A 26821-nucleotide genomic window follows, 5' to 3' on the forward strand; every position below is an offset into this window, starting at 1 on the left:
AAAGTTTATGTTATATACTAATGTACCTTGTACATGATGGCATTATGCTATGGTTGTCATGAAAAGAAAGACAGATTGCGGATCTTTACTTTATCATCTAAACAATTTATATGCGGGAAGGATTTCGTGCAGCTCCACGGTGATACATGACGACCAACCACAAAATACACACTGGAAACATGGCGGTCAAAGAAGTGTTGCAGTATGTGGCGGTGCTGCAAACCGTTATTGAAATCCCAAACTGTTCATTTTTTTGCATTGAAGCTTCCCATCCGAGCCATTTCTGTTGCATTAAGCAACTTTAGAAAAATGACCGAACAACCATTGTTAGGTATGTGTGTTATCTGGTGTAGTGTTGTTGCGTTTTAACTAGCTTAAGAGAGGGAAGAGTCAAAAATCGTTTTTTTTTCAAAAAAAACGTCATTTCGACGTTTGGGGGAAGGGGGTTTTAACCATGACGTTTATCAAAATATCGATTTTCCTTTTTAAAAAGAAGTAAACAAATATCAATAAAACACTTGTTTCTTGCAACATACACAATCAGCATTATAAAATAGCTAGATATAGCTAGCTGCATAATAACAAACTGCTCACAACACACAGGCTACCAGGTCGGCACAATGAAGAAGATAATTTGCAGAATATACTTTTTTGAAAGAATCGATTTTTTACTCTTCCCTAACAATCCATCCATTTTTATGAGCACTTTATTAGCCTGTAACAGGATAGTTAGCTAGCTAGCTGATACAGAATAATTATACATACAGTATATACAGTATAATTAGCTGGTTATACGGCTTGCTAATTATATGTTAGAGACCTATATGGCAACTACACTCTTGCCTTGACATAACCTCATGGTTTCAAGGGTGCCGATAAGCCGCATACGCCGTAAAAAGTGCAGGAGTTTTCGGCCAAGTTTGGCGTTTTGAAAAAAAATTCAAGCATTCGCCCGAAAAAATTGCATAGACCCAAACAGTGCCTAAAAAAGGGACCTTCTTCCAACTGTCGTCAACATGGTATGTTACAAGGAATTGTATTTCGGGAATGCTTCAAGCAAGTTCAGGAAAATACGGGCGGTTTCACGGAATCAACTGCCAATTTTAGTCAGCCAAAAACTCGTCCTAATATATGCTGGTGTATGTAGCTCATCCGCACCCTCTTATTGTGACGTGTGTTGTTTATAATCCCCAGACCTCTTAAGCAAATCAACAGGCAAAATAATGCAGGCAGTAAGTCGTGGACCAGTCCATTTCAAACTTTATTTTCAGTTACAGGAATCTTTTGATTTTAAAATTAGAATATAGCTTGCATGTAGTTTAGATTTAGATCATATCAGTGAAAGGATGCTAGCAGCCACAATAGAAAAGTTTTTACCCATAATTTGACTTGCTTTACCTAAGGTCTGCATTTTTTTTGCCTGTTGATTTTTCTGATTTTTTCTGCGCCTGCTCAAGAATCTTGTAAAAACATAAACATTAAAAGTCATCTATAGACAACTTTGCAAAAATGTCAGGAAACAGGGCAAGTATTGGACTTTACGTCTAGCTACATCTTACCTCAGCTAAAATTAACTCCTCATCCAGTTGGTAATTCGTGTAGTAGACTGTCCATAAATTCAAATATAGTGCGAGTAAAGATTGCGAGTAAAGCTACACATTTTCGAGAGTAAGAGTACAAAAATTAAATAGTGAGAGTGGGAGTAATTTTGTTAATCATACTCTCAATGATAACTATATTTTTACTTGCAAGTGTACTCATGCAACTACAGTTTTTTAAGTCAACGTATTAATTTTTTTGCGAGAGATATTAATTTGTAAACCTTAAAAAAACTTGAGTTAAAAAAATTAAATTTCTTTTTAAATAGTGAAAAAGACTGTGTTGTTTAGAAAGTAAAACAAATTTATTGTGGCATAAAAAAATATGAGAGAGATAAAGAGATTACATTATTTGTACTCGTACTCTCAAAGATGTGTAGCGTTACTCGCGATCGGCACTGTAATCTGACTCTTCAGGTCTGAAATTTTTTTGGATTTCTGAGGTAAACACCATCTTATGGGTAAGCATTAGTATAGCACACACAAAGAAAAGAAAATGGTCCCAACCCTCCACTTGTATTATCTCAAATCAATGCAATTTATGTTTTATATATACATATGATCTTATTATTGTTTGTGGTAATTTAAGTAACAGAATGATGTTTTTCATATTTTTATCAAGAAGTGTAGGGTAAGGGAGGACTATAAGATGAGTTGGGAGTGTTCTGATTTTTGTTAATGAAAACTTGGATAGCCACCTTTTGAAAAAAACTAAACCTATTTACGTGTGCGGTTTACAGGCCACCTGGAGGTAGTGATTTGCAGAGTACCGAAATCATGTGTACTCATTTTAAACAGTGTTTTAGTAAACTTCCAAAAGAAAAAGAAGTTTTTATCTTGGGAGATTTTAACTGTAACACGCTTTCAAAATATGCTCTTTCCTCCAAAATAAAGGAATAATGCTCCACTCTTTTCCTAAAACAACATATTATGGAGCCAACTCGTGTTACTGAAAATAGTAGCACTCTTATAGACTTGATACTTTCTAACAGTTCTTGTATTTCTAAAACTGGTGTCATGGATTTAGGCATCAGTGATCACAATTAGTTTATGTGATCAGAAAATTCAAAAGGCCAAAATTTGAACCTAAAACTATCAAGGTTCGTAACTACAGTGCCATAGAAAGAAGGAGTTGTGGCAAAAGAGTTAAACACTAATAATTTTGAAATATTTTTTTTATCAAAAAACATGCACGTTTTTGTATAAGAACATCAAAATTCTAACCAGGCTGGTTATTATTCTTATTTCTCTATTGTTATAAACAATAAAGCATATATTTTTTAAAAGAAAAAGGGTGCATTGCATCATGTTTCCCTTAAGGTGACAGTATAACTTTTGAGTATGGTTTTTTAAATTGCGATTTTTTCAGCGATAGTTAATCAAAGTTTATTTATTCATACATCACAAAATTGCATTTTTAAATACCTATCAAATAGTATAAAATAATTTGAAACTTTTTAACTTGTGAAAAGTACAGAGACAATTTTGAAACACACCCTTCCTTCAAAAAAGTAACTTTGTTCACAAAACTACTTCATTTCCAACTCTCATTCGATGTTCTTTAGGTTTGTAATAGATGTATGTAAAAACGATTTTTTTAATTATTTTCCACAAAATCTCTGTTTTTTATTTATTTTACTTTTTCCAAAAAAGCCATTTTTTAATTTAAACTCTCGTCTTTAAGATGTAATTTTCTAGAGAATCGTTGATTTTTTTAATATAAAAAAAACATGTTGGCTTGAGCACAGTAGCACTCTCCCTTGTAGAGGTTCTGCAGTTTTGTAAAAGAGATTTGAAATGTGATATAGATGGTGTACGAAAAAACAGCACTACGAAAAACTTTTTTAAAGATTTTTTCAAATATCACACCTTTCAAGCATACTCATAATGATGGTGATACTTACACTTCCAAGGCAATGAATATTCAGAAGGTTGTCCTTTTAAATTTTATTATTCGCAAAGACGTTACCAAGAATACAATAGATACATTTTTTGATGATTTACAGAAACAGAACAGTATGGCATAGAAGAAGATCAATGTTTATTTTGATTTCTAATCAGTCTACATTTGATGGAGTATTAAATTTTTTTAAATTTTTCTTCTTTTGTTTTTTGAAGACATGAACAGCGTAAAATACTGTTTGTGTCTTTAAAAAAAACTTGACATTTTAAATTGGCATTTTTAGAAATAAAAGATTTGAGGTGTTTTTTTTTTTAGATAGTCAATTCTTTTCGGAAAGGAAATATAAAGATTTTTTTATTTTTAAAAATCATACTGAAGAGGATGATAATTGTTAAAAACATTCTCTCGTAACTCTTATTTAATTTGAAGGTGTGGTGAAAGACCAATTAGAAAAAAAAGTAGTATTTGGATAAAGTCAATATTCCCTTTCGAAAAATAAATAACTAGTTTCACTATTGGAAAAGTCGTCATTTCGTTAGCATAAATGGCTTATAAAAAAAATCGATTTCTTGATGCAATAAAGGTATACCGTCACCTTAAGGATACCTATACTAAGTTTCCTGCAAGTTGTAAGAAAAATATATAATTAAACCATCATTTTGGTGGGATAAAAATTCTGAGTTACAATGGTGCTTCGTTGTTTAGTCAACAAAATAAAAATCTGTTCAACGATGAAGAGCACACTTGGGTATTTAGTCCCAGAAGATGAAAAATTGTCCCAGTAGATGAAAAATGTTTTTTTAAGAAGATGGAGATATTTTGAATATGCTTAACATGTGTCAAAAGGGTCTATCTTTAAAACCAATCTGTTGCACTTAGGTAGGTAGAAATATTTCTATCCTCCTAGGCTGCACCGATTTCATTGCAATATCTGTAAAAAAGTATAGATAAACAGTTAATGCTGCATTTATTAACTGAAAGCTATTTTTTGGTAGTTTGAAGTTAAACTTCCGCGTGTGCGCTATACAATACCTTTTCCTACAAATCGAAAGCCCTTTTATCTTTTGTTTATCATAAATACTTTAATGATCTTTATGAGGGTGATTTTGCGAGTGAATTAACAAAAGATTCACGGTAAAACAATACTGTAATTATTTTCTCATAACTGCGAGTTTCATTGTTAAAACTTATTTGAAAAAAAAAACACCTTCGGTATCAGTGCAAAGAATTAAAATTGAACAACTTGTTAACTATGCGAAAGATAAAAATAAATCGCGCACATAACAAGTTTTGTTTTTAAACTGTTTTTGTGCATGTTTTTTTTTTTGTTTTTTTTAAACTTAACATTTTATTCTATACTATTTTTTTTCAACAAAACATCATGCAAAAGATCATAAAAATCATGCACTAAACTATTGTTGTTAAAAAATGTTTCAAGATATGTTTTTTGTTTAAAAGACTTTTGCAGAAAAAATATTATCCTTCTGAACATTTTAATTTTTAATTTAGACTTTAGGAATAACTTTGTGCATGAAAGTATTTTCAGCTGGTAGAATTTTCCAGTTACTTCCATGCTCTCTTACTTCGTTCTACCATAATTTAAAAATGTGATAATGGTCCTGTTTTAGCAGTCTGGTCAATGGAAAAGTCTATAGGCGTTCAACACTTTGCATGCCAAAAGTGTTTCTATGGTGTCAATGCGTGCAATTTTCAATTCTTTAATTACTGTCTCTACAACAACAAAGGAGGGTGTTATGACAAGCATATTTTTTGTGTTTTTGTATCGTGCATCCAGGTAATTTATATATAATAATAATTCCTCTCCCCCCATAAAAATGAATAAATTTGTTCTCTTGTTTTGAATTAACAAAATACCTAGCTGTCAAGTTGGAAAAATAAAAATACTTGCATGCTCAAAAACCTTTTTAAAGTTAATGCAGCAAGAATTATTTTTTGCTGTTTCCAAAATTATACAGAATATGTGTTGTTTTGAAAGTTATACAGCAAGTTAAGATTGTTTTGTTTTGAAATTTATACAGTAAGCTGTTCTCCTCTCATTTATGTAAAAAGAAAGTCTATGTCACAAATGTGCAAATTTTTTGCACAAAGAAATATAGGTTACAACAAACGTGTTCTCCAATGTTTTTTTTATATTTTTTTCTCATACAGAAGCCTATTTAAGTGATAGTCAGCAGTATTACATTCTAGCTAGCAAATGTATTTCACCACCATATAATATATGATATATTATATAAATCATAACGAAGGCGGGAGTTTCAACAATATCGTGTATCTTGAATTTTTTTTCGATTTTTTTCAGATTGGCCTCACAATCACTTGCGCAAGTTACAGTTTTACAAAAATACATTGTTTTAAAGCAATGTATGTAATAAACTTTAGCTATAGCTAAAGCAAGCTATAACTAAAGAATCACACAGAAATATTATTTCCATTAACTAAGTTGATAAAGTATCCATCCTTCTAATTAAGAGAAAGAAACAAAAACCATTATTTTTGGATTATTTTATTCAAGGATTACTGTCTTTTACTTTTATACAATGGTGATTTGAAGTATTAATGGAATCTTATTCTTTCACTTATTCTAAATTATATACTGGAAGAACATGCTAACTTTATCAGTGTAATTGTAAAATTAAATTCCAATTGGGAAACAATTATTTAACAGTTACTGAGAATACTGGATCCAAACCTGCTTTGCATTAATTCTCTATTATTGGATGTGTTTTTGGTGTACTCACTTTTTATAATAGTTCAGTTTATTAGCTGTTACCCTGTGAACATGAACACATCATAAACATAAACACCCCCATGAAAAACCCCATGCACAAGACCTACAGAAACTCACCTGTAAGAAAAGTCCACAGAAATTTTCTCACCGTTACTTGCCTCTACAATATTCAGCTCACTGACAGACAGCAACATTGACATTGTAATATAGATCACCTTGGGGAATATTTTGCTTCTTTCAGCTGTAATATGATTTTTTATAAAAATTGTGAAAAGTCCACCCTTAACGTGGTGTCTCTTAATTGTGAAATATGTTTGGCATGAATGTATAATGCTGTCTTTTTAGGTGGTTCAGGCGCTGAGTATGCACATTTATCTACATTGTTCCAACAAGTCGGTGAATATGCATCTGAAAATTCTAACTACTTCAATCAAAAACAGAAGAATGGACATACAGATTATACAAAGTCCTTTCAAACAATCTTAAATGTTTTGGATCCACTGCAGATTTCGTTAGAGGTTGTGACTAACTGTTGTGGAAAATTTGATATTAGTCCAACTTGTAAAGGTATGTGTAATGTATATATTGTTTACTCAGACCTGGAGAGAAAGCGAATGTGCCTACATCCACAAGTACACCCAATAAGTGTAAATTGAATGTGTGGTAGACACGCCATTCTATTATTATTTTGTTTTTTAAATTCTTTCTTCGCAACACGACAATGCATCAAGTTAGACTGATGCATATTCATGCAACTTGAACTAGTCAATATTTACAGCAGACTTAATATCTATTATTTAGTTTTATCCCAACTCTGTTAATTTTTGCTAGCATCAATATGTCCATTTTCCTCAAATGTTGAGTCTTTTTAATTCTGACTAAATGTAACTAGCGCAATTTAAATGTAGCTTATCTAATCTAAGCATATGAAGAGGTATAACTTTCACAGTCTGTTAGCTGCATTTTAAAACTTTGTAAAATAGCCAAAAAATAATGCCATTGCCTCAATATTTTTGGTGAGGGTTTGTATATTCAGATGCAATATAGAACATAAATCAATATAATCTCTGCAGTTTCAAAATCCTCAGTCTTTCAGGAGAGGTGTGCGATCGCATGCGCACGCCTTGGCACACGCCTAAATCGTTTTAGGCGTGTGATTAATCGCATGCCTGAAAAATATTGAGTTTTCAAAATCAACCTCCATTTTGTAGCGTGCGATGGCAGCCCTCGAAATTATATTTGGAGACTCGTCAGGCAAAACGTTCGATAGATTTCCGTATTAGTCGGACACTTTTAGATCTCAGAAATTATTGAGTAGTCCTGGTGCTTTTAATCCACGAGCAAGCTTATTCATAGCTAACCTGAACAATAGCTATTCACTGACTCCTGACTTAGTCAAAAGAACTACGTAGACATAAATCTCTTTTGCCTGGCCCTTTCATCGTTGGTAACCTTGTCTTACCAAGAAATCCAGCCATGCGGTTCTTAACTAAAGCGGAGGTGAACGCCGACGAAGCACAGATGAAGCAAGTCTGCAAAACTGCACTTGCAGGTGGAATAGACATTTTATCATGGATTTAATTATAGATAATTTCTTTACTTGACAAAGCAATTAGAAACCATAGCAGGTCCGAATTTAATGAAAACGAAACCCACATGTGGTATAATTTTTTTTCTGTAAAAATTTTGTTAAGGTGTAGCTGAACTTTCTGAATGAATTTGGAAGTTTTATGTAAGCCACGTGGATAATGATTTTTTTTAATTTGAAAACAAAGCATATTTTTGCCTTGTGATGACCTGAAAAATAAACAGTAAATATAAAAATGACAGTATAGTCATGCATACTATTTCTGACATGTAGAAAAGGAAGTTAAGTTTGAGAGTGTCTACTCTCCCAGTGTCTACTCGATCATCGTGTTTGGGGTTCACAATTTAAAACGTCCCCCACTTTTCTACTGCAAAATGAATGCGCAACAAAAATAACCTCGGAGCCCGTAACGCATGCGTAACATTCTTTGCATGTGCGTTTTACATCGCACACGTTACTTGGTTTACACGTGTGACTCATTGCACACCTACTCAAATATTCCTAAAAAAGACTGAATCCTATCCATACAGCATCTCTGAAACTCATGATAGAAACATACCAGTGTTCTTAATCTTCTAATTTTAATTTTTCAACAAGAGCTTATTATAGCAGTAAATTTTTAATAATTCCAGAGGAATTTAGCTCTCTATATGAGTCACTTTGTTTTCAACACTTGGTCCTTGTTATCATTTAGTTTGTTTGTTTCACTTCAATGTTTCAATATATTACTGCTCATATAAAAATCCCTTTGTGTAAGGGTTGATTACACTCAAAAAGATTTCAAATCCTGCAGCAATCAATTTTATTCAAAACTTCATACGTAGGCTTTTTTAATGTCTGTTTGTGGAAGGAATAGTAACATCTGTTTCTATGGCATCATATAGGTTTTTATGTACATCCTTTTTTTAAATTTTAATGAAGCAAGGCTACCAAAGCTTTACTTCAAACACTAAATTTATTCCACGCCATGATAGATTTTTTTACGTAACAACTCATGTTATTTACTAGCTTGTGTTATGTTATATTGACTCCATCGTGGAAATTGTTAAAGCCCCTGGGCTTTATGTTTATTATTAGTTTTATCAGCGTCAATTCGGTTCAGTAGATTAATTAAGTTGGTCTATTTGTTAGGTTAAAAGAAGATAGATCTTCTTTAAAACTATATATTAAAAACATGTGCAAATATTCTAACAAAAAACAAACTTAGGCTGTCCTTAATTAATTGTTGGTTTGCTGTTTTGTTTGTCTTAGTTTTGTCGCAGGGTTGGTCAGTTGGCTGGCAGATTAAGTTTTTTACCTTTTGCCAGACAAAATAAAAAGTGATTTTACTGTCTAATCTGGTCTTCTCGTGAGCCTCGCTTTACTGTATTACACTGGGTCTATTTTTTGTACCTCCGGGACATGCACTTTACAATCGCTACACCTCAGAACTGCTGTTTGTTGTTGTTCTTAGTCCCTGTTACATAAAACGAATATGGTGTAAGCTTGAAGTGTGCTAATCTGTTGTTTTGATTATTCATTTGCTTAGCAATTTTTTGCTATGTTTTTATTTAAACATACTTATACTTTATGGAAAAATAAATTGAGGTGGTAGTTTAACTGTTTTTGGGTCAGAAATCAGCGAAATACTGGGAAAATAAAAGAATGTTGAAAAATCCAGACCCAGATTTTTTTTGGTCGGCAAGAAATTGGGAAGGTCGGTCGGAAAACAGCAAAGGGAAAGATTTCTAAGGGGGCCTTAGCTTTAATTTTTTCTGCTAGAAGTTTGACTGTTTTATAACAGTTGGTCTAATCAAACCTGCTATCATAAACATCAGACTTGCTCTCAAGTAAAAATCCTGAACTACTGTAACTTCCTTTGTATTGGGTTATGAATCATGAATATGTATGGATAATGTCTGTCAATGACAATTAAAAATCATTTTAATATGACTGTCAGCAATACTTTTTGATAACATCAACTATTTATGTTAAAATTTCAGCTTCAAAGATCACTATTGGCATTCTATTTTGGGGATTTGGAGATATTTAACATCTAAAGGATATTATAGTTTCTACTTTTGCCAACATAAGGGTTACAAAAACAAATTATAAAACATTAATAATTCTTAAGCATTAATAGTTGTTATACAATATTTATTTTAGGGAATGGTTATCGAAGTATAATCAGTATTGTTGAATCCTGCCTAATCAAAATTTTACAACTATCAATGCAAATACAGAAAAGCAGAGAAAAATTATTTTTTCGTTCATATCATGTTTATATGGAACTTGAATCCTACACTCAAGTTTTGTCTCGCTTACTTACAGTTGTCCATTTGACTATTGTGTTGTTAGATTACAGTGATGTTGGTTGTTTGTTTCCACATGATAACATTGTTGAAGATTTGTTGGTAGATTTTGAAAAAATCAGTCGAGAATGTTTTTACGGAAGAAGTTTTGGCTTCCAGGTGTGTTTAAGTTTTTCTTTGATGTTCTTATTTTATCTACTTAATTGTAAAAGACTACCTTGAAAATAATATTATATATATACTGCCTTTTCTAGCATTAGATCTAAGAAAAGGAGAGGTTAGTTATAGGAAACCATCTGTAACATTAAAAGTTGCATATGCACAGATATTACCTGTTGTTAAATCAATTAAATTGTAAAATTATTTTAGTGCCTTATATACGATTTATACGAGCCTTAACTAGGCAATACTTGAAAAATGAAATATCGCACTATTTTTTTACCGTGATCAGAGCTATTGTGTAGCCAGCATAAAATGTTATATTGTGCTTAGTGACATATGAGAGATCCTGATCTTTCTGTTTTAAACAACGCGACACAAATACGAGGGAATGAGTTAATGAAAGTTATCTTTAACATTTAAAGTAACATTTTCTCTTGCATAAATATTGGCTGCTATATAAATTAAATCATAAAAAATTCTGCCTCAAGTGACCTGCCTTGAAAGCAGGTTACGTAGTGCTTGTTGTAAGCAATCTATGGGATTTTCTTGGAAAATTTGAATGACAAATAAATTTAGTTATTAACAACAGAGAAAGTAATTCTTAAAATATCACGTAATATTTTTTACTGTATTCAGAAGCATTGTATTATCAATGTAGAATTTACATTGTACTGATTACTTTCAAGATTCAATCTTTTCACCTGTATAACATGTTTTAAATAAATTTATTAGCAGCAAAGCAAATGCTGCTATGTTATGTCCCTCTGCTGTTATATGACATTTATAATTCTTCTTTCGACGTTGACTCCAGAAAAACTGTGATTGCTTATGAGTTTTTTACTCTTTAGTACTCCGAATCGGTCCGTCAGTCATTACAAGTAGTTGCGGTTGCATTAGCTGCTTATGGAGATGGGTATATCAGACATAACCATTCATTTGCACGTGCACTTTCATCCATGCTACACAGTGGTAAATATGTTGTTGATCCTGAGTTGCGTGCCAAGAGAATTACTGAACTTACCCAAAATGCTGATATAGATTTTTGCAGGGCATTTTGGTCACTGACAGAAGAACATGGTGTTCAGGTGAATTTTTTTATTTTTGATTAAACTGAAAGTAAACTTAGGATGTGTACCTTTGTTGATAAAAGTTGTAGTTAAACTAGGGTATTTCTATAATAATACCTGTAGTGGCTCGTGGCCTTGTGGTTTTGCAGTTTGCTTCGCAATCACAAGGTCTGTGGTTCAGTCCACAGCGCGGGCATGTTTAGCAAGTGCCTTTACCACAGCTACAGGTCAACCCGTGCCATATGAGGGAAATTGGGTAGGTATTACCGGTGTATACTTAATGTCTACATTTCCGAACACAGAACCTGCATTGATAACAGTGTTTCCAACACTGAAGTGGCTATATCCTGTATAAATATTCGGAATAATAATAATATATAATAAGTATACGTCTGTCGGTCCCGCAAAATGGTAACCACAGTAGCAAGACACACAAAATATGGTAAATACGGGCGAACCCGTGCAATTATCCACAAGCCACCAACAAGTGTATTCTATTTCCTTAAAGCGAAATAAATTTTGTCTTACTTCCAAATTATTTTATGTGTATTTTTTTAAACTGCAATCTGTTTTGGCATATCCATATCCATAGTATAGCTTTAGATTTAGCTGTTTAAGAAAAACTTTAGGCTGGTTTAAAAATCATAAAAACAATTTTTAAATGTTTATACGTCTTTTTTATCAGAAAAAAAGGCTGGATGTTTCCTAATTTCAAAGCAGTTTTTCTGAAAATTTGTACAGTCAGACCCCTGTTTTATGCCTTTAAAATGCTTTCAGCAAAAGAGCTGTAAATCTATCAATATACTTTCTCAATTTGAAGGTGTCTATAGCCCCATGTTAAGAAACCTTTGTGTTTCTTGTAAAAAAGACGTAATCATTTTATATTCTGATTTTGATAGCATGCACCATTGTTAATGTGTCCAGCCATGGCAGTGAATTCTGAATTCTTGATCCCAACTGATCCAGTATCGTATACTAATGCAGATGGAAAACTAGTCACTGTCAAATTTCCTGATGAATATGCACAACATCGAGGAGTTAAGGTCCGGTTGTTGTCATATGCATGGCGGGAAGGTCAGGTAGGTGACATGTAAGTTTTGCGTTTTTAAAGAGTGGAAAAAAAATAATGAAAAAATTTATTTGTCCCTTGCATAAATAATCGTGCCATAAAAGGTACCAGATAAGCTGTCTAATTTTTTGTTATTTCTTTCTAATTCTTTTTCCAAAGTCTCCCAGAGTGTTTTGCACATTCGTTATGCTGACAGTGGACAGAATTCCCTTTGCCAAACGTTTGGTTTTATGGTTTTTTTCGCTTGGCAAGCAGACATCGCATATTAGTTATTTCCCATCAAGTTTTTATAGAATATGTTTTTGTTGGTTAAAAGATTTCCTATTTTAACGAAAGATTATTTTTTTTTAGAATTTCAGTGAAAAGGAGAAATCAATCACGTCGCTGGGACCGAAACCAAGTCCCAAATCGAGATATCTGATGCTGCATTGCCACGGAGGAGGGTTTGTTGCACAATCTTCAAAATCACACGAAGTTAGTTTGTGTCTACCTTTTTGGTATTTTCTCTTTTCTCCCGCTCGTCCAGTTTTTCAGTCACCAAGTCATTAAATTTTAAATGTTGACTGTCCTTGAAATATATTCGTTATCAAGTGTTAGTTTACCAATCAGGAATTCTGTTATGTCATTGACTTTTTAGTCGTTAAACATTACTTTTGAAATTTATAAGCGAAGCAAAGGATAGGTGTAAACGAGCGAAACATTAAACGAATAATAATTCTTGTTTTTGGGTCATTTTTTACGATGATCAATGCTCTTGCTTGCATTAGTCGCATATATATGTAGTAAAGCCGAAAGTTAAGAATTTTTAATCAGTGGTACTAAATATCAATTTGAGCATAATATCTATATCCAAGATCTCTGTTATTTCTTTTGAGTATGCTTTACATATGCTTAAAAAATTCCACTATCTGAGCCTGAATATGCTTATAGACGTTATCTATATTATATACCTGTATATGTTTGTCTGTCTGTCACGCAAAATGGTAGCCGCAGTAATGAGATACAAAATGCGTTAAATAAAGGACAGGCGAACCCGTGGATTTATCTACAGGCCACCGACTATTTCTTATATAAAAAACAAACGTATGTTATTTCTACTAAATGTTTTTGTTATATGATTATGATAATGCACTTTTATTGACTAGCTTTCGTGAAAATTCTCAATCAAAATTTTAAGTGTGAATTTATGTCATATCTTTATCTATATTTTCTCTATATTTTTATCGCAGATGTATTTGAGATACTGGGCTAAAGAATTGAAAATACCAATACTATCTATTGATTACTCACTTGCGCCTGATGCGCCCTATCCTCAAGCTTTAAACGAGATTTACTTTGCTTACGTGTGGGCGTTAAATAATCTGCACAAACTTGGAACAACAGGAGCGAAAATATGTTTCAGTGGTGATTCAGCTGGTGAGTTTTTGATTTTGTGACGCTCGAAATATATGTCTGTCAATTGTACTAATTTCCATAAGTAATGAATTAGAATTTGGTTACAAATAGGGTATTTTGTTTCCAGATAGGATAGGCGATTGCAAAATCATGCTAAACAAAAAACCTAAAAGTTACTCGGGAAGTGTCTATATGAAGGTATATATCGAGTATCCTTTTTATTACTTGTATACTCTTTCAGGTGCGAACTTAGTAACTGGTCTTGCATTGAAAATTGCCGAGGCAAATCTTCGTCTTCCTGACTGTCTAGTAGTAGCTTACCCACCCTACCGTGTCCAGTTTCTACCATCACCATCGCGTATACTGTGTCTTATGGACCCCTTACTACCGTTGGGTGTCTTGAAGTCATGTATTGAAGCGTATGTTGGAGGGGTGCAAAAATCGAAAACCATAAAACGAATTAACTCCGTCAGTTATGGCGGAGAGGCATATAACGCATTTGATATTGACATAGGTGCCGAACAGAACTGGTTCCCGTACAATCAATATAAGTTGGATCACTCTCATTCGTTTTCCGAATCGAATTTAAATACGATCAAAACACGTCTCTTTTTGAAACATCAAATCTTAGAAGAAGACCAGGAAAGCTTTTATAGTGAATTTCCGTATTCTGAAACTTCATCGTCTGTGATGGAGTGTGACGACCTTTCTTTAAACGGAACAAACCCGGAAGTGTCAGAGGATGAATTTATTTCGTTTTCTGCTAAAAAAGAATACGATGATCAACCTAAAGCAACAAATGCGATAGAGAACTTAGAATCTTCGTTTTTATCTTCTTTTACTTCGCAAGTTTCCACGAAGGTCCAAGACCTGACCTCAGGAGTGGCAAATTACATATACGGAAAGGATAGTATTACTAGTGCTAAAGACTTGCTTCCATTGGAAAATGGTGGTATAACCTCTGCGGTGAAGGACATTAAATCGTCCGCCAAAATGGTTAAAAGCACAACGCGCAGTCTATCTTGTAACGACGTAGTTCAAAACAATATCGGTGGTGTGTACGGTATTAAAACTCAAAAAAATAACGATTCACAGCCGCAAAATGATTTTGATGCTCAAAGTAACACAACAAATAAAAGGAATGAAATTTCGAATAGAAAAGATGAAACTTCGAATAACGTTGAGAAAAAGGATAAAAACCCTAAATCGTCTTTCTTCATATGTAAAGAATGTTTACACTCGTCCGCGAGTTGTTGTTGTTGCACGACGAATAAACGAAAGTTGGATTATCATCGAAAAGTTTACGACCATCACTATCGTTCTTCACACCATCATAAAAACGAACTGCATCACACGAGTAAAACACGCTCAAGGAGTTATACGGATTGTGTCGAGTCGTGTTCACACGACACGAAGTTAAGACGCAGTCAGTCTTTAAGAGTAAATAGAGGTGTTTCGAAAGAGACAGAGTTGTACGAAACTAAAAAAACAGAAACTTTATCCTCGCAAAAATCACGTTATGAGGGATTGACTTTAAATTTGCAGTCTGAGAAGAACAGCGAGTGTGCTAAAAACTCGCCGAAGCTTGACTCGCCAAAACTTGACTCACCAAGAATAGTCTACGATAAGGCAACTGAGAGCTGTGTGATTTTAACACCGAGGGAAGAGAGCAAGCTGAACGATGACACTCCGACGGTAGAAGCGGTTGATAGTATGATAAAAGCTTTTCAAGACGGAAAGGACCCCTATTTGTCACCATATCTGGCGAGTGACGAGTTATTGAAGAAGCTACCTCCTATCACCATCGTGGTGCGTTTTTGTTATTATTTGTTATTTTTTCTTGTTTTTCTCTTTTCTTTTTATATATTTGTTTTAAAAAACTAGTTAAGAACATTTATCTTCAGTTTTCAGATGGCGATTTAAAAAAGCCTACTCTATGAGAACATTTTAGATAAAATTAGACAAAAAGTTAAGAATATCCTAAGCATACGCTCATCTTGAAATTTTGCTTACATCCTAGATGAACTATAAGCAAAAAACAACGTATAAACTTGTATCCTGTCATTGATGTAAAAAGTTTTTTTCTCATGTTTTATTTGAAGTATTTTTCTCCACGAAATCTAGCTGTGTGTCGGTTGAATTAGACTGTTTAAACAAGTGCACTCTACGGGTGCTATTTAGACCAAATTGCATACTCAGATCTTTTACTGTTAACTGTGCTAAGAATGTGTTAATAATATATCAGGATGATTTTTGCCCAAAAGTTTGGATGAAATACACTACTTCTTAAAATTTTGTATTGTATTGTTCTCAGCTTTTTCGTGCAGTTATTACAAGCGCCTGATTTTCTATTAACTTTGACGTCACTATCTTTGTTTCTGTAGGCATGCTCACTGGATCCATTATTTGACGATTCTGTCGAATTCGTGCGCAAGTTACACAAGTTAGACCAACAAGCTGAACTGTACGTACTCGACAAACTTCCGCATGGTTTTTTAAACTTTCAAGTGTTCAGTGGTGAAGCCAGGGAAGGATGCGATCTACTGATTGCCTGCATAAAAAAGTCGCTTAAAATGGGAATGCGACGAGAAGATTCTTCGACGTCATTTAAGTCCAAATCTGTGTCGTAATAGACCTTTCCCGAATTTCCTAATTATACCAAACTCAATTAAAGCGGTCGATACTAAAAATGATTCTTATACATTAGTTCCTTAGCAAAAGGTGGAACACATTACCTAATTTCGTATATTTCTGTTCGTTAAGTGCCTTAATTTCGAGCTGAAAGTTACGGTCAAACCCTTCATATAGCCGAGCTTTCCAAAATTAGCCTTGTTTTCAAAATAATTATTTTCTTCAGATCTAAATAAAATTCAACCACAATCTTATATTGTTCTAAAAACTTCATTTTTTATGATTATTTAATGTTCTATCTGAATATCCTTATTTGAAGAACACAAACATTATAAAATTTTGGATGACGTCATAATTATTATAATTTATGAAATTCGGGAAAGGTGTATTTGAAGTGGAAGTCATGCACATTAAAACAGAACAAGCTTCACGGCGTATTTTTTATGTTTTTATTTCGAATTATTTATCTTGGTTATTTATCGTCTGTGTTTTCTCAGTGTAAGTGTTGTTCTGTAAATTACACATTTGCATAGTGTTGAATTCTATTTATGAGCTTTGGAGGTTGTTTGTGCGGTTCGTTTTATAAAGAAATTTATTTGGATGTTAACTTCCTATGCAAAAAATTCAAACTCTCAAGATACCAACACATTCCAGTTATCAACTATCAAACGCCCCAAAAATATTAAAAAAGGCCGTCTCTAGTAAACACCCTCCGGTAATAAACGCCCGCCTGTAATAAACGCCCCTTTAGCCGAAAAGAGGCGTTTATTAGAGTTTTCTTTCTTCAAGCAACCTAAGGGCGATAAAAATAAGATTGTTTGTTAAAGCTTTCTATTAGCTATATTTCAGTTATAAAAAGGGGAACACTGACTTATAAGTTTTGAAATAATGAGTTTTCATGCAAGTTTTATTTTAAATAAAATCTTTCAAAGTAATTTCATAGTATGGTTTTAAAAATTACAGTGCTATTTAGTCAATTTGGGAGGTTAAAATTTCAAAACAATTCTGCCAATGTTGGGGTGATTTAGCAGAATTTAACCCCCTCGATGCGTTTATTAGAATAATTTACGGTATAAAAGTCAACTAATAAGGCAAAGGGTCCATAAATTTTACAATCTTGCTCCTTCAAATAAAAACATGTGGTTGCGCGTCTGACTTGTGAAGGAGTTATAGGATTGGTTGTTTCGGTTATTGTAAATGCGATTTTATTATATTATCTTAATTTTACTTGGTTGAAAAATACGTCCTTGACACGATGAGGCTGTAATGTTCTTACTCTTATTCCATCTAGCAGGGTTTTCACGTCTTTTTAAAACTTCTTCGAGTTTTCTAAGCTTCCATAAAACTCCACTCAAATCTCTAAAAGTAGATTTTTTAACAACTTCTCAATCTCTTTAATTTTCTTTTCGCAAAACTATATTGTTTGTCAAATATTTTTATAGTTAGAATGCATGGAAATGCTACATTATTCAACAGTAATTTGTTCTTCACTCGTAACCTTACTTTACCTTTAAAATCTCCTGAAATATTCTCAATTATTTGGAAAAATATTAAACGCCCTCAATACGGCTATCTTCTTAAAAAAAGCTTAAGATTTCCCATCAAAAATCCTTAAACCTTCTTAAGTTTGTACTCTATAAAAAGTTTATACTCTATAAAAAGTTTATACTCTATAAAAAGTTTATACTCTATAAAAAGGTGGTAAACCTGTGTAGAGAATGTCTTTATGTTCTTATAAAAAGCGCACAAGAAGATTTTATTTTGTTGTATAAATTGTATACGAAGTAAGTTTATTTTTATCATTGCATAGTATTTGAAAGTGTTATCTGTATAAATGCATTTATTCTCTATATTCTTTTTGTTATTCATTTAACTATAGTAGGTGAACATGATTATGATTTTTCCCCAATATAAAAAGTGCGAATGAGGGCCCTGGGTACGAGGTTGTTATCAACTTTTTTAACATTTCTGGATGGTCTTCAAACATTGTATTCCTGAATGGTAGTGATTTTCGCGAGTAAATAATTCTGCAGGTAAAAAAACGAATGATTGTTAGCAAAAAATTCCACGGCACTCTTCGGATCAGCGTTTCTTTTTCTTCTTTGCGTGAAAAATTTCACTCCTTTTATCTATGAGAAACAGTTCCCAAGTATTACTTTTGGCCCTGGGTATCTTTAGAAATATTTCGTTTGCATATATTTTCGCCAATTTGGCCATAATACGCGAAAAGGCGAAAATTTTGCCTCGTTTGTTTAATAACTGACAGAAACTGAAAATAGTCTTAAAAAGGTTCTATAAGTTATTTTTTTTGTAAAAGTACCTCCGGGAAAATTTTGCGTTAAAGCAAGATCTTTATCAGTAATATAACTGAAATAAAGTCATAAATTGTATCTATGGTTTTTGCTACAATACTTTTGTTTGTTTTCCTATGTGCTATCACTTTCGCTATATTGAACTTTGCTGGCTTTGCAAAATTTTTGTTCCTAACGCACACTAATTTATTGGGTCGGAGATGACAGGGTGAGGGCTAAATCCTCTGGTATACCAGCATTTGTTTTGAAGTATCCAAGTGATTTAAAATTTTGCATAATTGCAAAACTTTTAAGTTATATCTCAAGATTTTATAAAATTTTCGAAAAATTAAAATATTTCTAGATAAAATTCGGAAGACTTGCAAATATAAAGTGTAAAAATGTGTTGAAGTGGGAGAAAGTTAAAGTAGAGCTTTAACTTTGAACTCTATTGACGCCGCGAGATGGCTGGCAAATTTATCATATGATGGTAATACCATCCTCGTACTCAGATGCTAAAGCTGCTGGCGATTACTTGACACCGCGAGTCCTTAATGTCCTGGGTACGGAGTTGTGCTAGCAGCTACACATTTTTAAGTTTTTTTTAAAATATATTGCCAAAACTTGATTATCAAAATTTAAAAAATCTCTTTAATAATAGCCGTATTCTGTCTCTTCAAAAGGGTTACCGCGTCCTGTACCGGAAACACGAAATGTGATATATAAAGGACGGGAGACCCCGTGGCCACGGGCTAACGATATTATAATACCCATATGCGTCTGTCTGTCACGCAAAATAGTACCGCTAGTAGAGAGACGCGCAAATTGCGGTATAAAAAGAACGGGCGACCCCGTGGATTTTTCCACGGGTCACCGACTTATTCTAAGAATAAAGCTGGGGTTTCAGATTTGAATAATCATTATAAAATGTCGATTTTTTTCAGAATTGCTCGAACCGAAAAAGTCTAATTGTTATAAAAAGGTGTGTAATGTTATATCATCAGCAATCTCGTCCCCAGAACCTCTTCTTCTCTTTCTGACTATATCCGACTTCGAGAAGAAATAGATTGCCGAAAAGAGAAAAAGAGGCCTGGAGACAAGGTTGATCACCAGCTTTGTACTTATTTGTTGAAGCACTGAATGTTTTTTCATATAAAAGCTGAGTGCTATTGATTGACACTATGATTTTTAACCTCGTCGAACAGGGGAAGTTGGTTTAGACTTCAATACTTTTTAATAACATTTGATGCATTATTCCCCGAAGAATTATTTTGGGTAAAAAGTACTAATGTCTAAAACGGCGCGCCATACGTATATACGCGCATATACGCACAAGCAAAAGATAACAGACTGCAACAATCGAAAATATCAGTGAAAAAATAAGATTAACTATGAATTAGTAAAGCCGCTCTTAAACAGGTTATATAATGGATTAGAAAAAATAAATTCAGTGCATTTTCAATCTTGTATTCTCAAAAAGCGTAAATAGCCAATTCGGCCCGTGTGGTCCTTGTTTCCTTGTGTATGTCAGGATGCGCGCGCATATACGGAACTTTGTAAACAATTCGCAAAACAATTCGCAAATCATCTATAGTGTATAATATTCTTATTTTTTTGTTTTGTTTGTATTTTATTGAAAAAATCGATGTTTATCATTAGAACGCAGCAATATATCGTTTTTTTCACGTTTGTACCCAAATTAGGTACAAATATCGTACGATTGGAAAAAAAGTTCAAAAAAGGAGTTGCGATTCGAAAAAGTATGCTTAGCTGTGTTTACTTGAACTTATTCACTTCTGTTTTCATTTGGAGCCTACTTTGTGAAATCTTATTGTGCACATGTGTACGACGGGGATAAGCAAGTCCAATAAGAATAGAAAGCGAAACGGTTAAATGAGACAGAATTAATTAGATCAAAGCATTTAAGATTTGTGTCTACGTCATGTTGTTCTTACTCAAATATTTGTTGATGTCAGAAAAAGATGTTTATCTTTCGGTCTCTCGTGTTGTGTTGATTTACATGAGAGAGTTTTAAAATTTTTGGTCCCAAGTAAGTTTTTTTTTGTCTTCTTAACTTTCGAAATGATTCCACAGGTGAGAGATTTTGATTGGTGTACCGTAGTAACCGGGGGCAGAGGGGCAATAAGAACAATTAAAACTGCGCATGCTCAGATATATTTCGCCGCTCAATTCGCTTCGTGAAAATCCTTAAGCAAAATTGTTAAAAATATAAACATTGATCAAACCAAAAAAGGCTAATAATCTTTCAAAAAAAATGTTATAAAAATGAGTATTTCCGTGACTTTTGTGTCTGACTCAGAATATTCTTAAAATTTTGGGAAATGAACCTTGATAATTCTTAGAAAAAGAATTCTTAGAAAAAAAAATTTGTGTATAAGTTGTGGGAAATACCCAGTAATAAAGCAAAATTGTTTTTAGGACTTTGTTGAGAGGACAAAATTAACCTAGTTTTTTCGTCAGAATTTTCTACTTGTGATAAGGGAAGGCAAAATAATGGCGTTAGTTAGGAAAGCGAGGGTAGCACACTCGTCCGCACGGATCTTTGCCTTTTCGATATGACAGATGACATACATCATATCGAAAAGGCAAAAATCCCTGGGGACGAGGATGGGTAAAAGGTAAAATACTGAAAAAACATGTTGATTCACTTTTTTCTGCTTCTAGTGCGCATGATTTTTCGGCATCTTTTTACAACCAATCAAAACAAAGCCTAATCAAAACAGAAACTAACGAGACAAAACAAACTTTCGTGTTCACCAAAGGAACAACATAATTATAATAGAACAATGAACCGCTAACAATGGAAAGCAAAAAGAAAGATTTATCACTTTTGCTCTTTTTGCACTAACTTCTGTATTGTCTTAATGAAATTCGTAGTGTTTTTATCGTAAGATGTTAATGAGTCTCGAGGGGTTTTCAAAAATTTTGAACAGACAAATGTGACGGCTGATGTTAAAAATACATTCATAAGAGCGAATTTCAGTGAATCGGATAAATAAAGGCTATTATACTCAAATCTTTGAGCTAATTTTAGGCATAGAAAAAAAATCCCCCCAGCATAGACATTGTTTTCGATTTATGTTATAACCACAAGACCCATCGGACAGACATCATTAACTTAAAGACGTGCAGGAAAAAGATATATAATTTTTTAACAATAATCTACAAAAAATGGATAAGGTATTGATAAATATTCTGTATATATATCTTATATTTTATCTCTGAAAGAATTTATTTAGTTATAGCTATATTTTTTAGATATTTTTTGAACTTGCTGAAATTATTGGACCTTCTCTTTTTGTAGGGCGATCATGCGTCAGTTATCTATGGAACACACTTCCCGAACAGACTATTCGTCGGCTGTCTTCCGCCAAAGGTAAGGTAGCTGGAGTACAACTTTTAAAAATTTTAATCGCTGTGAGTTCTCTATAATCTTGAACACGCACCTTGATCGCACACGGTCTCTTGCAAGAGTGCTTACTGCAAAACTAAGCCATATACTTCTGTATCTTATATAGATTTATTCTATTTTTTAATTATTTCCCTTAACATTTTCGCTTAGGTTTGCCAAATTGGTTTGATTTTAAATTCAAGTTTAAATTCAATTTCTTCTTTCATTTTAGGCTACGGCAGATCATCTTGGAAAATTTTTCAGAACATTTGGAAACGTTATGGAGGCAAAGGTTGTTTTGGACGATCAAAGAAGATCACGACGCTTCGGGTTTGTGTCATTTTCAAAAGCTGAAGAAGCTGAAAGAGTTTTAAAACAAGGATGTGTCTATCTCATGGGAAAGAAAATTAATGTCGGCCCAGCTGTAAAGAAAGAGGTTAGAAAGTGTGTCTACAACTTTTGTTTTAGCTATAAAACACCTGTGGAGGAGAACAGAACTTTCGTTCCACCAATTTCTTTGTTTCAAATTACGTAAAAAACGGATAAAAGACCAATAACTTTAATTTAATTTATTTTAGTCAAAAGACATGCCATCAAATATTCCGGTTCGCATTGTTGAAACGACTCCAGTGGTAGAAACAACGACGAATCCGTCAAAACCGCACTATACATATACCTTCCCGTCGCCAACCAGTAATTGTCGGTCGTGTGAAACATCACCCGTACCTTCACCATCTATGACGCCACCTAGAGCATATTCACCGATGGCGTCACCTCCAGCATACTCACCGATGACGCCACCACGAACATATTCACCGATGAGGTCACCTCGAACATATACATCACCAGTCGCGCCGTCTTATTTCTACCCGTCAAATACGGTAATTTATCCTTCGTGTGATTTTTATACACGTCAAAACGATATAACGGCACAAAACGTTTTCTACATGCCGTTAGAAACGACACTTTACAACCAACCGTCGTTTCTTCCACAGGCTCAACAACTTGTGTTTATTCCGTCATATTGACGATAATAAAGTTGTAATTTTTTGCCAAATATTTGACAGTTCCTGTATAATTTTTTTATTATTATTATTTTAAAATTTTTAAAATATTTCATTTTGTAAATAATTTGTATTTAAATATACCTATTAGATATCATAGGCGTAATTTTTCGTTATCGTATTAATTTGTATATAAACGTTTAGCAGCTGCTTGCATTCAAAGCTTCTTTTCATAAAAAAAAAACAAAAAAGATTTTCACATTTTCCTGTGTTTTGGTTGTAAATATTTTTTAGTAAAATATTATATTTTTGATTTTATCTGTGTTACATTTTTATTGATTTGACGTCAGAAATTAATAAGCTCTAGCTGTAATATACCGAAGTTTTTTCTGTTACCGTATGGCACGCCGTTTGTAGCAAAATTCAATTTAATGGGACATTCAACATTTAATGAAATTCAAACTAGTACGGTGACACACCAGCGCGACCGCCGGACAACTTTTTCTTTGTTCAAAAATCAATAGCAACCTACACGCGTGGGTAAACCTTGCCTTGCAAAAACAATAGATAAAATGGCAGCTAAGCTGTGCACCAAAGTTCAATTCCATACAAAAAAACCCGAAAAATGTCGGGAAAAATATCGCGTCATAAGCGACTGATGACAGCCTCCCTCAGGCAGTCGATTAAGTAATATGTCAATCAATAGCAACCTACCTGCGTGGACCTGCCCCACGCGTTACTTTCGCCGATACAGACTATTCATCGACGGGAGAACTCATCGTTGCGTAGCGACTAATGGAGATAATCATTTTAAGTGTGTGAAAATGATCTCCCTAATCCAAAAAGTAACGTTGTTTTGGCCTAGCGAAAACAATAGATAAAATGGCACCGAAGCTGCGCACCAAAATCCAACTCCATACAAAAAAGGAAATAATATGGGGAAAAATATCGCACCCTAAAGGGGGATTTTCACGAAGCGAATTGAACGGTGAATTGTATCTGAGCATGCGCAGTACGATGCGAAATCAAAACAAACAAAACTGCGCATGCTCAGGTTCAATTCGCCGTTCAATTCGCTTCGTGAAAATCCCCCTTAACGGACTGACAACGGACCGCTTTCAGGCGGTCGATTAACATTTAACGATGAAAATTGCCCTGCTTGTGAAATCTGCACTTTGCATATTAGATATATTCCAATCCAAGCCTGTGTTTGCATAAATATACCTTATTACACGAAAACAACTAGTCAACTAATTAAAGCGAATTAAAACCATGTTAATTTCATACCTACATAGATTTCTCCTCTGTTAATTAATAGTTCGCGGCGTAAAAAATAACATCTGTATATTTTAACGCATCTTATTTTTTATATGTACCTTTTGCAAAATGCCTTTCAAAAATATAATTATATCATTTCGAGATTTTCTTTTTGAATTTCCGCGCCCGAAGGCGTAGGAAATTCTTTAAAACCGTCGTTTTTTTCTTTCGGAGCATTTTTTGAGAAAAAATCGACCCCGGGATTTCACGTTGGTCCGTCACAGATGTAAACTTCGTACCCAAGCTCCTTAACTACTGGGAAGTCTAGTGTTGACGCTTCAGGCCAAAATTAGTATTTGTTTTCGACAAAATTTGGCACAGTTAACAAAAAAAGTATGCTGAACATAATAGTGACATAATAATTTTGATTTTTGTCACCTAAATGTCATTTTAGGCCAAAATTGGTCCAAAAATTAGAACTACTTTATTTTCAACAAAATTTGGAACAGTTAACAAATAAAGTATGCTGAACATGATGGTGACATCAAAATTTTGATTTCTTCTTACCTAAATGTCATTTCAGGCCAAAATTGGTCCAAAAATTAAAACTACTTCATTTTCAACAAAAATCAGCAAAGTTAACAAAAAAAGTATGCTGAACATAATGGTGACATCCAAATTTTGATTTTTGTCACCTAAATGCCATTTTAGGCCAAAATTGGTCCAAAAATTAAAACTACTTTATTTTCAAAAAAAAATTAGCAAAGTTAACAAAAAAAGTATGCTGAACATAATGGTGACATCCAAATTTTGATTTTTGTCACCTAAATGCCATTTTAGGCCAAAATTGGTCCAAAAATTAAAACCACTTCATTTTCGGCTAAATCTGGCACAGTTAACAAATAAAGTATGCTGAAAATGACGATGGTACAAAAGTTTGATTTTTTGTCACCTAAATGTCATTTCAGGTCAAAATTTATCCAAAAATTAAAACTGCTTTATTTTCGACAAAAATTGACACAGTAAATAAAAAAAGTATGCTGAAAATGATGGTCACATCAAAATTTTGATTTTTTGTCAACTAATGCCATTTAAGACCATAAACGTTTCAATCGCAAGACTTTCAACCATGAATGATAGGCTGTATTTTTTGTTAGCAATTTCTTTTAAAATGTGAGTTTACTATGACACGTTTCGTTTTGTTTGCGTTTGTTGTAAGATATAATGTCACTGGTGTGCGTTATCTTCAGAGGTTCATGAACCAAACCCCTTCGAATGTTTGGCACAATAACACAACGAATTAGCAGGTTTTCATCAAATATTTTAGTAGCGCGCGGAAATTCTTAGAGCCCCCAGGGCTTCTTGTTAATCTAGAAATCGGTCAATAAAACATAAAACGGAGAGAGTGTTGTTTTCTTATTTTTGACAAATCAACAAAAGTCGTTACAAGCGATATGTTAAATATATCAAGCTAAAAATTCCACATCTTTAATCCTATCTTCTTTATCGTCATCTTCGTCATCCTCGTCTTTTTCGATCCCTAACATTTTCAAGTTAATTACCACACACTTAAATACCGAAATTCGCGTTAATTTCACGTATCATAATTATTCCCGCTTTATTAAGTTGACTACTTATTTTCATGTAATAAGGTATTATAAAGCCATGTCATCAGCCGAGGCGCATTGAGTAGTTTGAATCAGAGAGAGAGTGTTTGAGAGTATCCAAAAAGAAACTATTTGTAAAATTGTTTGTCTATAACCCAATTGACATTGACGACGACTAAACCGGGACAAATGTTTTTTTGTTGAAGGGCCAGCGAAAAAACTTCCTTAACCGTCGCCATGTTTTCCCACCATTGCTTCACATACTAATACATTTTTAATGCCATGATCTACCCATAGCTTTTTACTATTTTTTATTTTTATGATACGGATCAACTTCGTCCCCAGGGTATATTGTATCTTTTCTGACATCGGGACGGCGATACGAACATTCTTCTCACCGTCCCGCTTATAGAAGAGAGACAACAGACACTGGGAACGAGGTTGCATAGGAGAGTCTATGGCGAACCTCGAACTCCTCTGATGAGAAGACTGATTCCGACACTGTGTATCTCCATGGTTGAGGAGCTCTCTTAGTCGTACCCGTAGGTAGGTGTTGTTGTGTGGTACAAATTAGCGCACTCACTGCCACACGACAGCAAAATGCCCTAACAAACCCCACCTCCCTCCAAATCTTCCGTACGAAATAGCAGGGTAAAAACGTTCCTAGAAGTCCCCGTATTATAAGCAGAGTTCTTAAGACTATCAAATAAAAGTCGTAGACAGTCTCTGGGAGTCTGCAAGACTAGTCAGTCATACTATACTTATAGTCGTAGGAGCTAAAAATAGCGCTAAGCGTC

General features: G+C 33.6%; 2 protein-coding genes across 2 annotated transcripts; both read left to right on the forward strand.

Moving 5' to 3' along the window:
* The first annotated feature begins 87 nt into the window (after window positions 1-87).
* LOC130636459 (hormone-sensitive lipase-like) lies at window positions 88-18305 on the forward strand. Its single transcript, XM_057446191.1, has 9 exons — window positions 88-331; window positions 6596-6817; window positions 9984-10288; window positions 11140-11376; window positions 12258-12437; window positions 12779-12901; window positions 13657-13843; window positions 14064-15631; window positions 16207-18305. The coding sequence occupies exons 1-9, from the start codon at window positions 205-207 to the stop codon at window positions 16450-16452; spliced, it is 3195 nt and encodes a 1064-aa protein (XP_057302174.1). The 5' UTR covers window positions 88-204; the 3' UTR covers window positions 16453-18305.
* Window positions 18306-21358: 3053 nt separating this feature from the next.
* On the forward strand, window positions 21359-24104 carry LOC130636462 (protein boule-like). The gene is made up of 4 exons (XM_057446195.1): window positions 21359-21945; window positions 22070-22141; window positions 22389-22592; window positions 22735-24104. Exons 1-4 carry the CDS (start codon window positions 21937-21939, stop codon window positions 23182-23184), a joined length of 735 nt encoding a protein of 244 aa, XP_057302178.1. The 5' UTR covers window positions 21359-21936; the 3' UTR covers window positions 23185-24104.
* The last annotated feature ends 2717 nt before the right edge of the window (window positions 24105-26821 follow it).

The sequence above is a fragment of the Hydractinia symbiolongicarpus genome, chromosome 3, assembly GCF_029227915.1.
Source record: "Hydractinia symbiolongicarpus strain clone_291-10 chromosome 3, HSymV2.1, whole genome shotgun sequence".
Taxonomy (NCBI): domain Eukaryota; kingdom Metazoa; phylum Cnidaria; class Hydrozoa; order Anthoathecata; family Hydractiniidae; genus Hydractinia; species Hydractinia symbiolongicarpus.

Excerpts from the sequence above, each read along its gene's own strand:
- LOC130636459 (XM_057446191.1), top strand. The coding sequence starts at position 205 with ATGTGGCGGTGCTGCAAACCGTTATTGAAATCCCAAACTGTTCATTTT. Across the intron at positions 12,902-13,656 it reads AATCTTCAAAATCACACGAA|ATGTATTTGAGATACTGGGC; the intron begins GTTAGTTTGTGT and ends TTTTTATCGCAG. Across the intron at positions 15,632-16,206 it reads TACCTCCTATCACCATCGTG|GCATGCTCACTGGATCCATT; the intron begins GTGCGTTTTTGT and ends TTGTTTCTGTAG.
- LOC130636462 (XM_057446195.1), top strand. Across the intron at positions 22,142-22,388 it reads TCGGCTGTCTTCCGCCAAAG|GCTACGGCAGATCATCTTGG; the intron begins GTAAGGTAGCTG and ends CTTTCATTTTAG. Across the intron at positions 22,593-22,734 it reads GCCCAGCTGTAAAGAAAGAG|TCAAAAGACATGCCATCAAA; the intron begins GTTAGAAAGTGT and ends AATTTATTTTAG.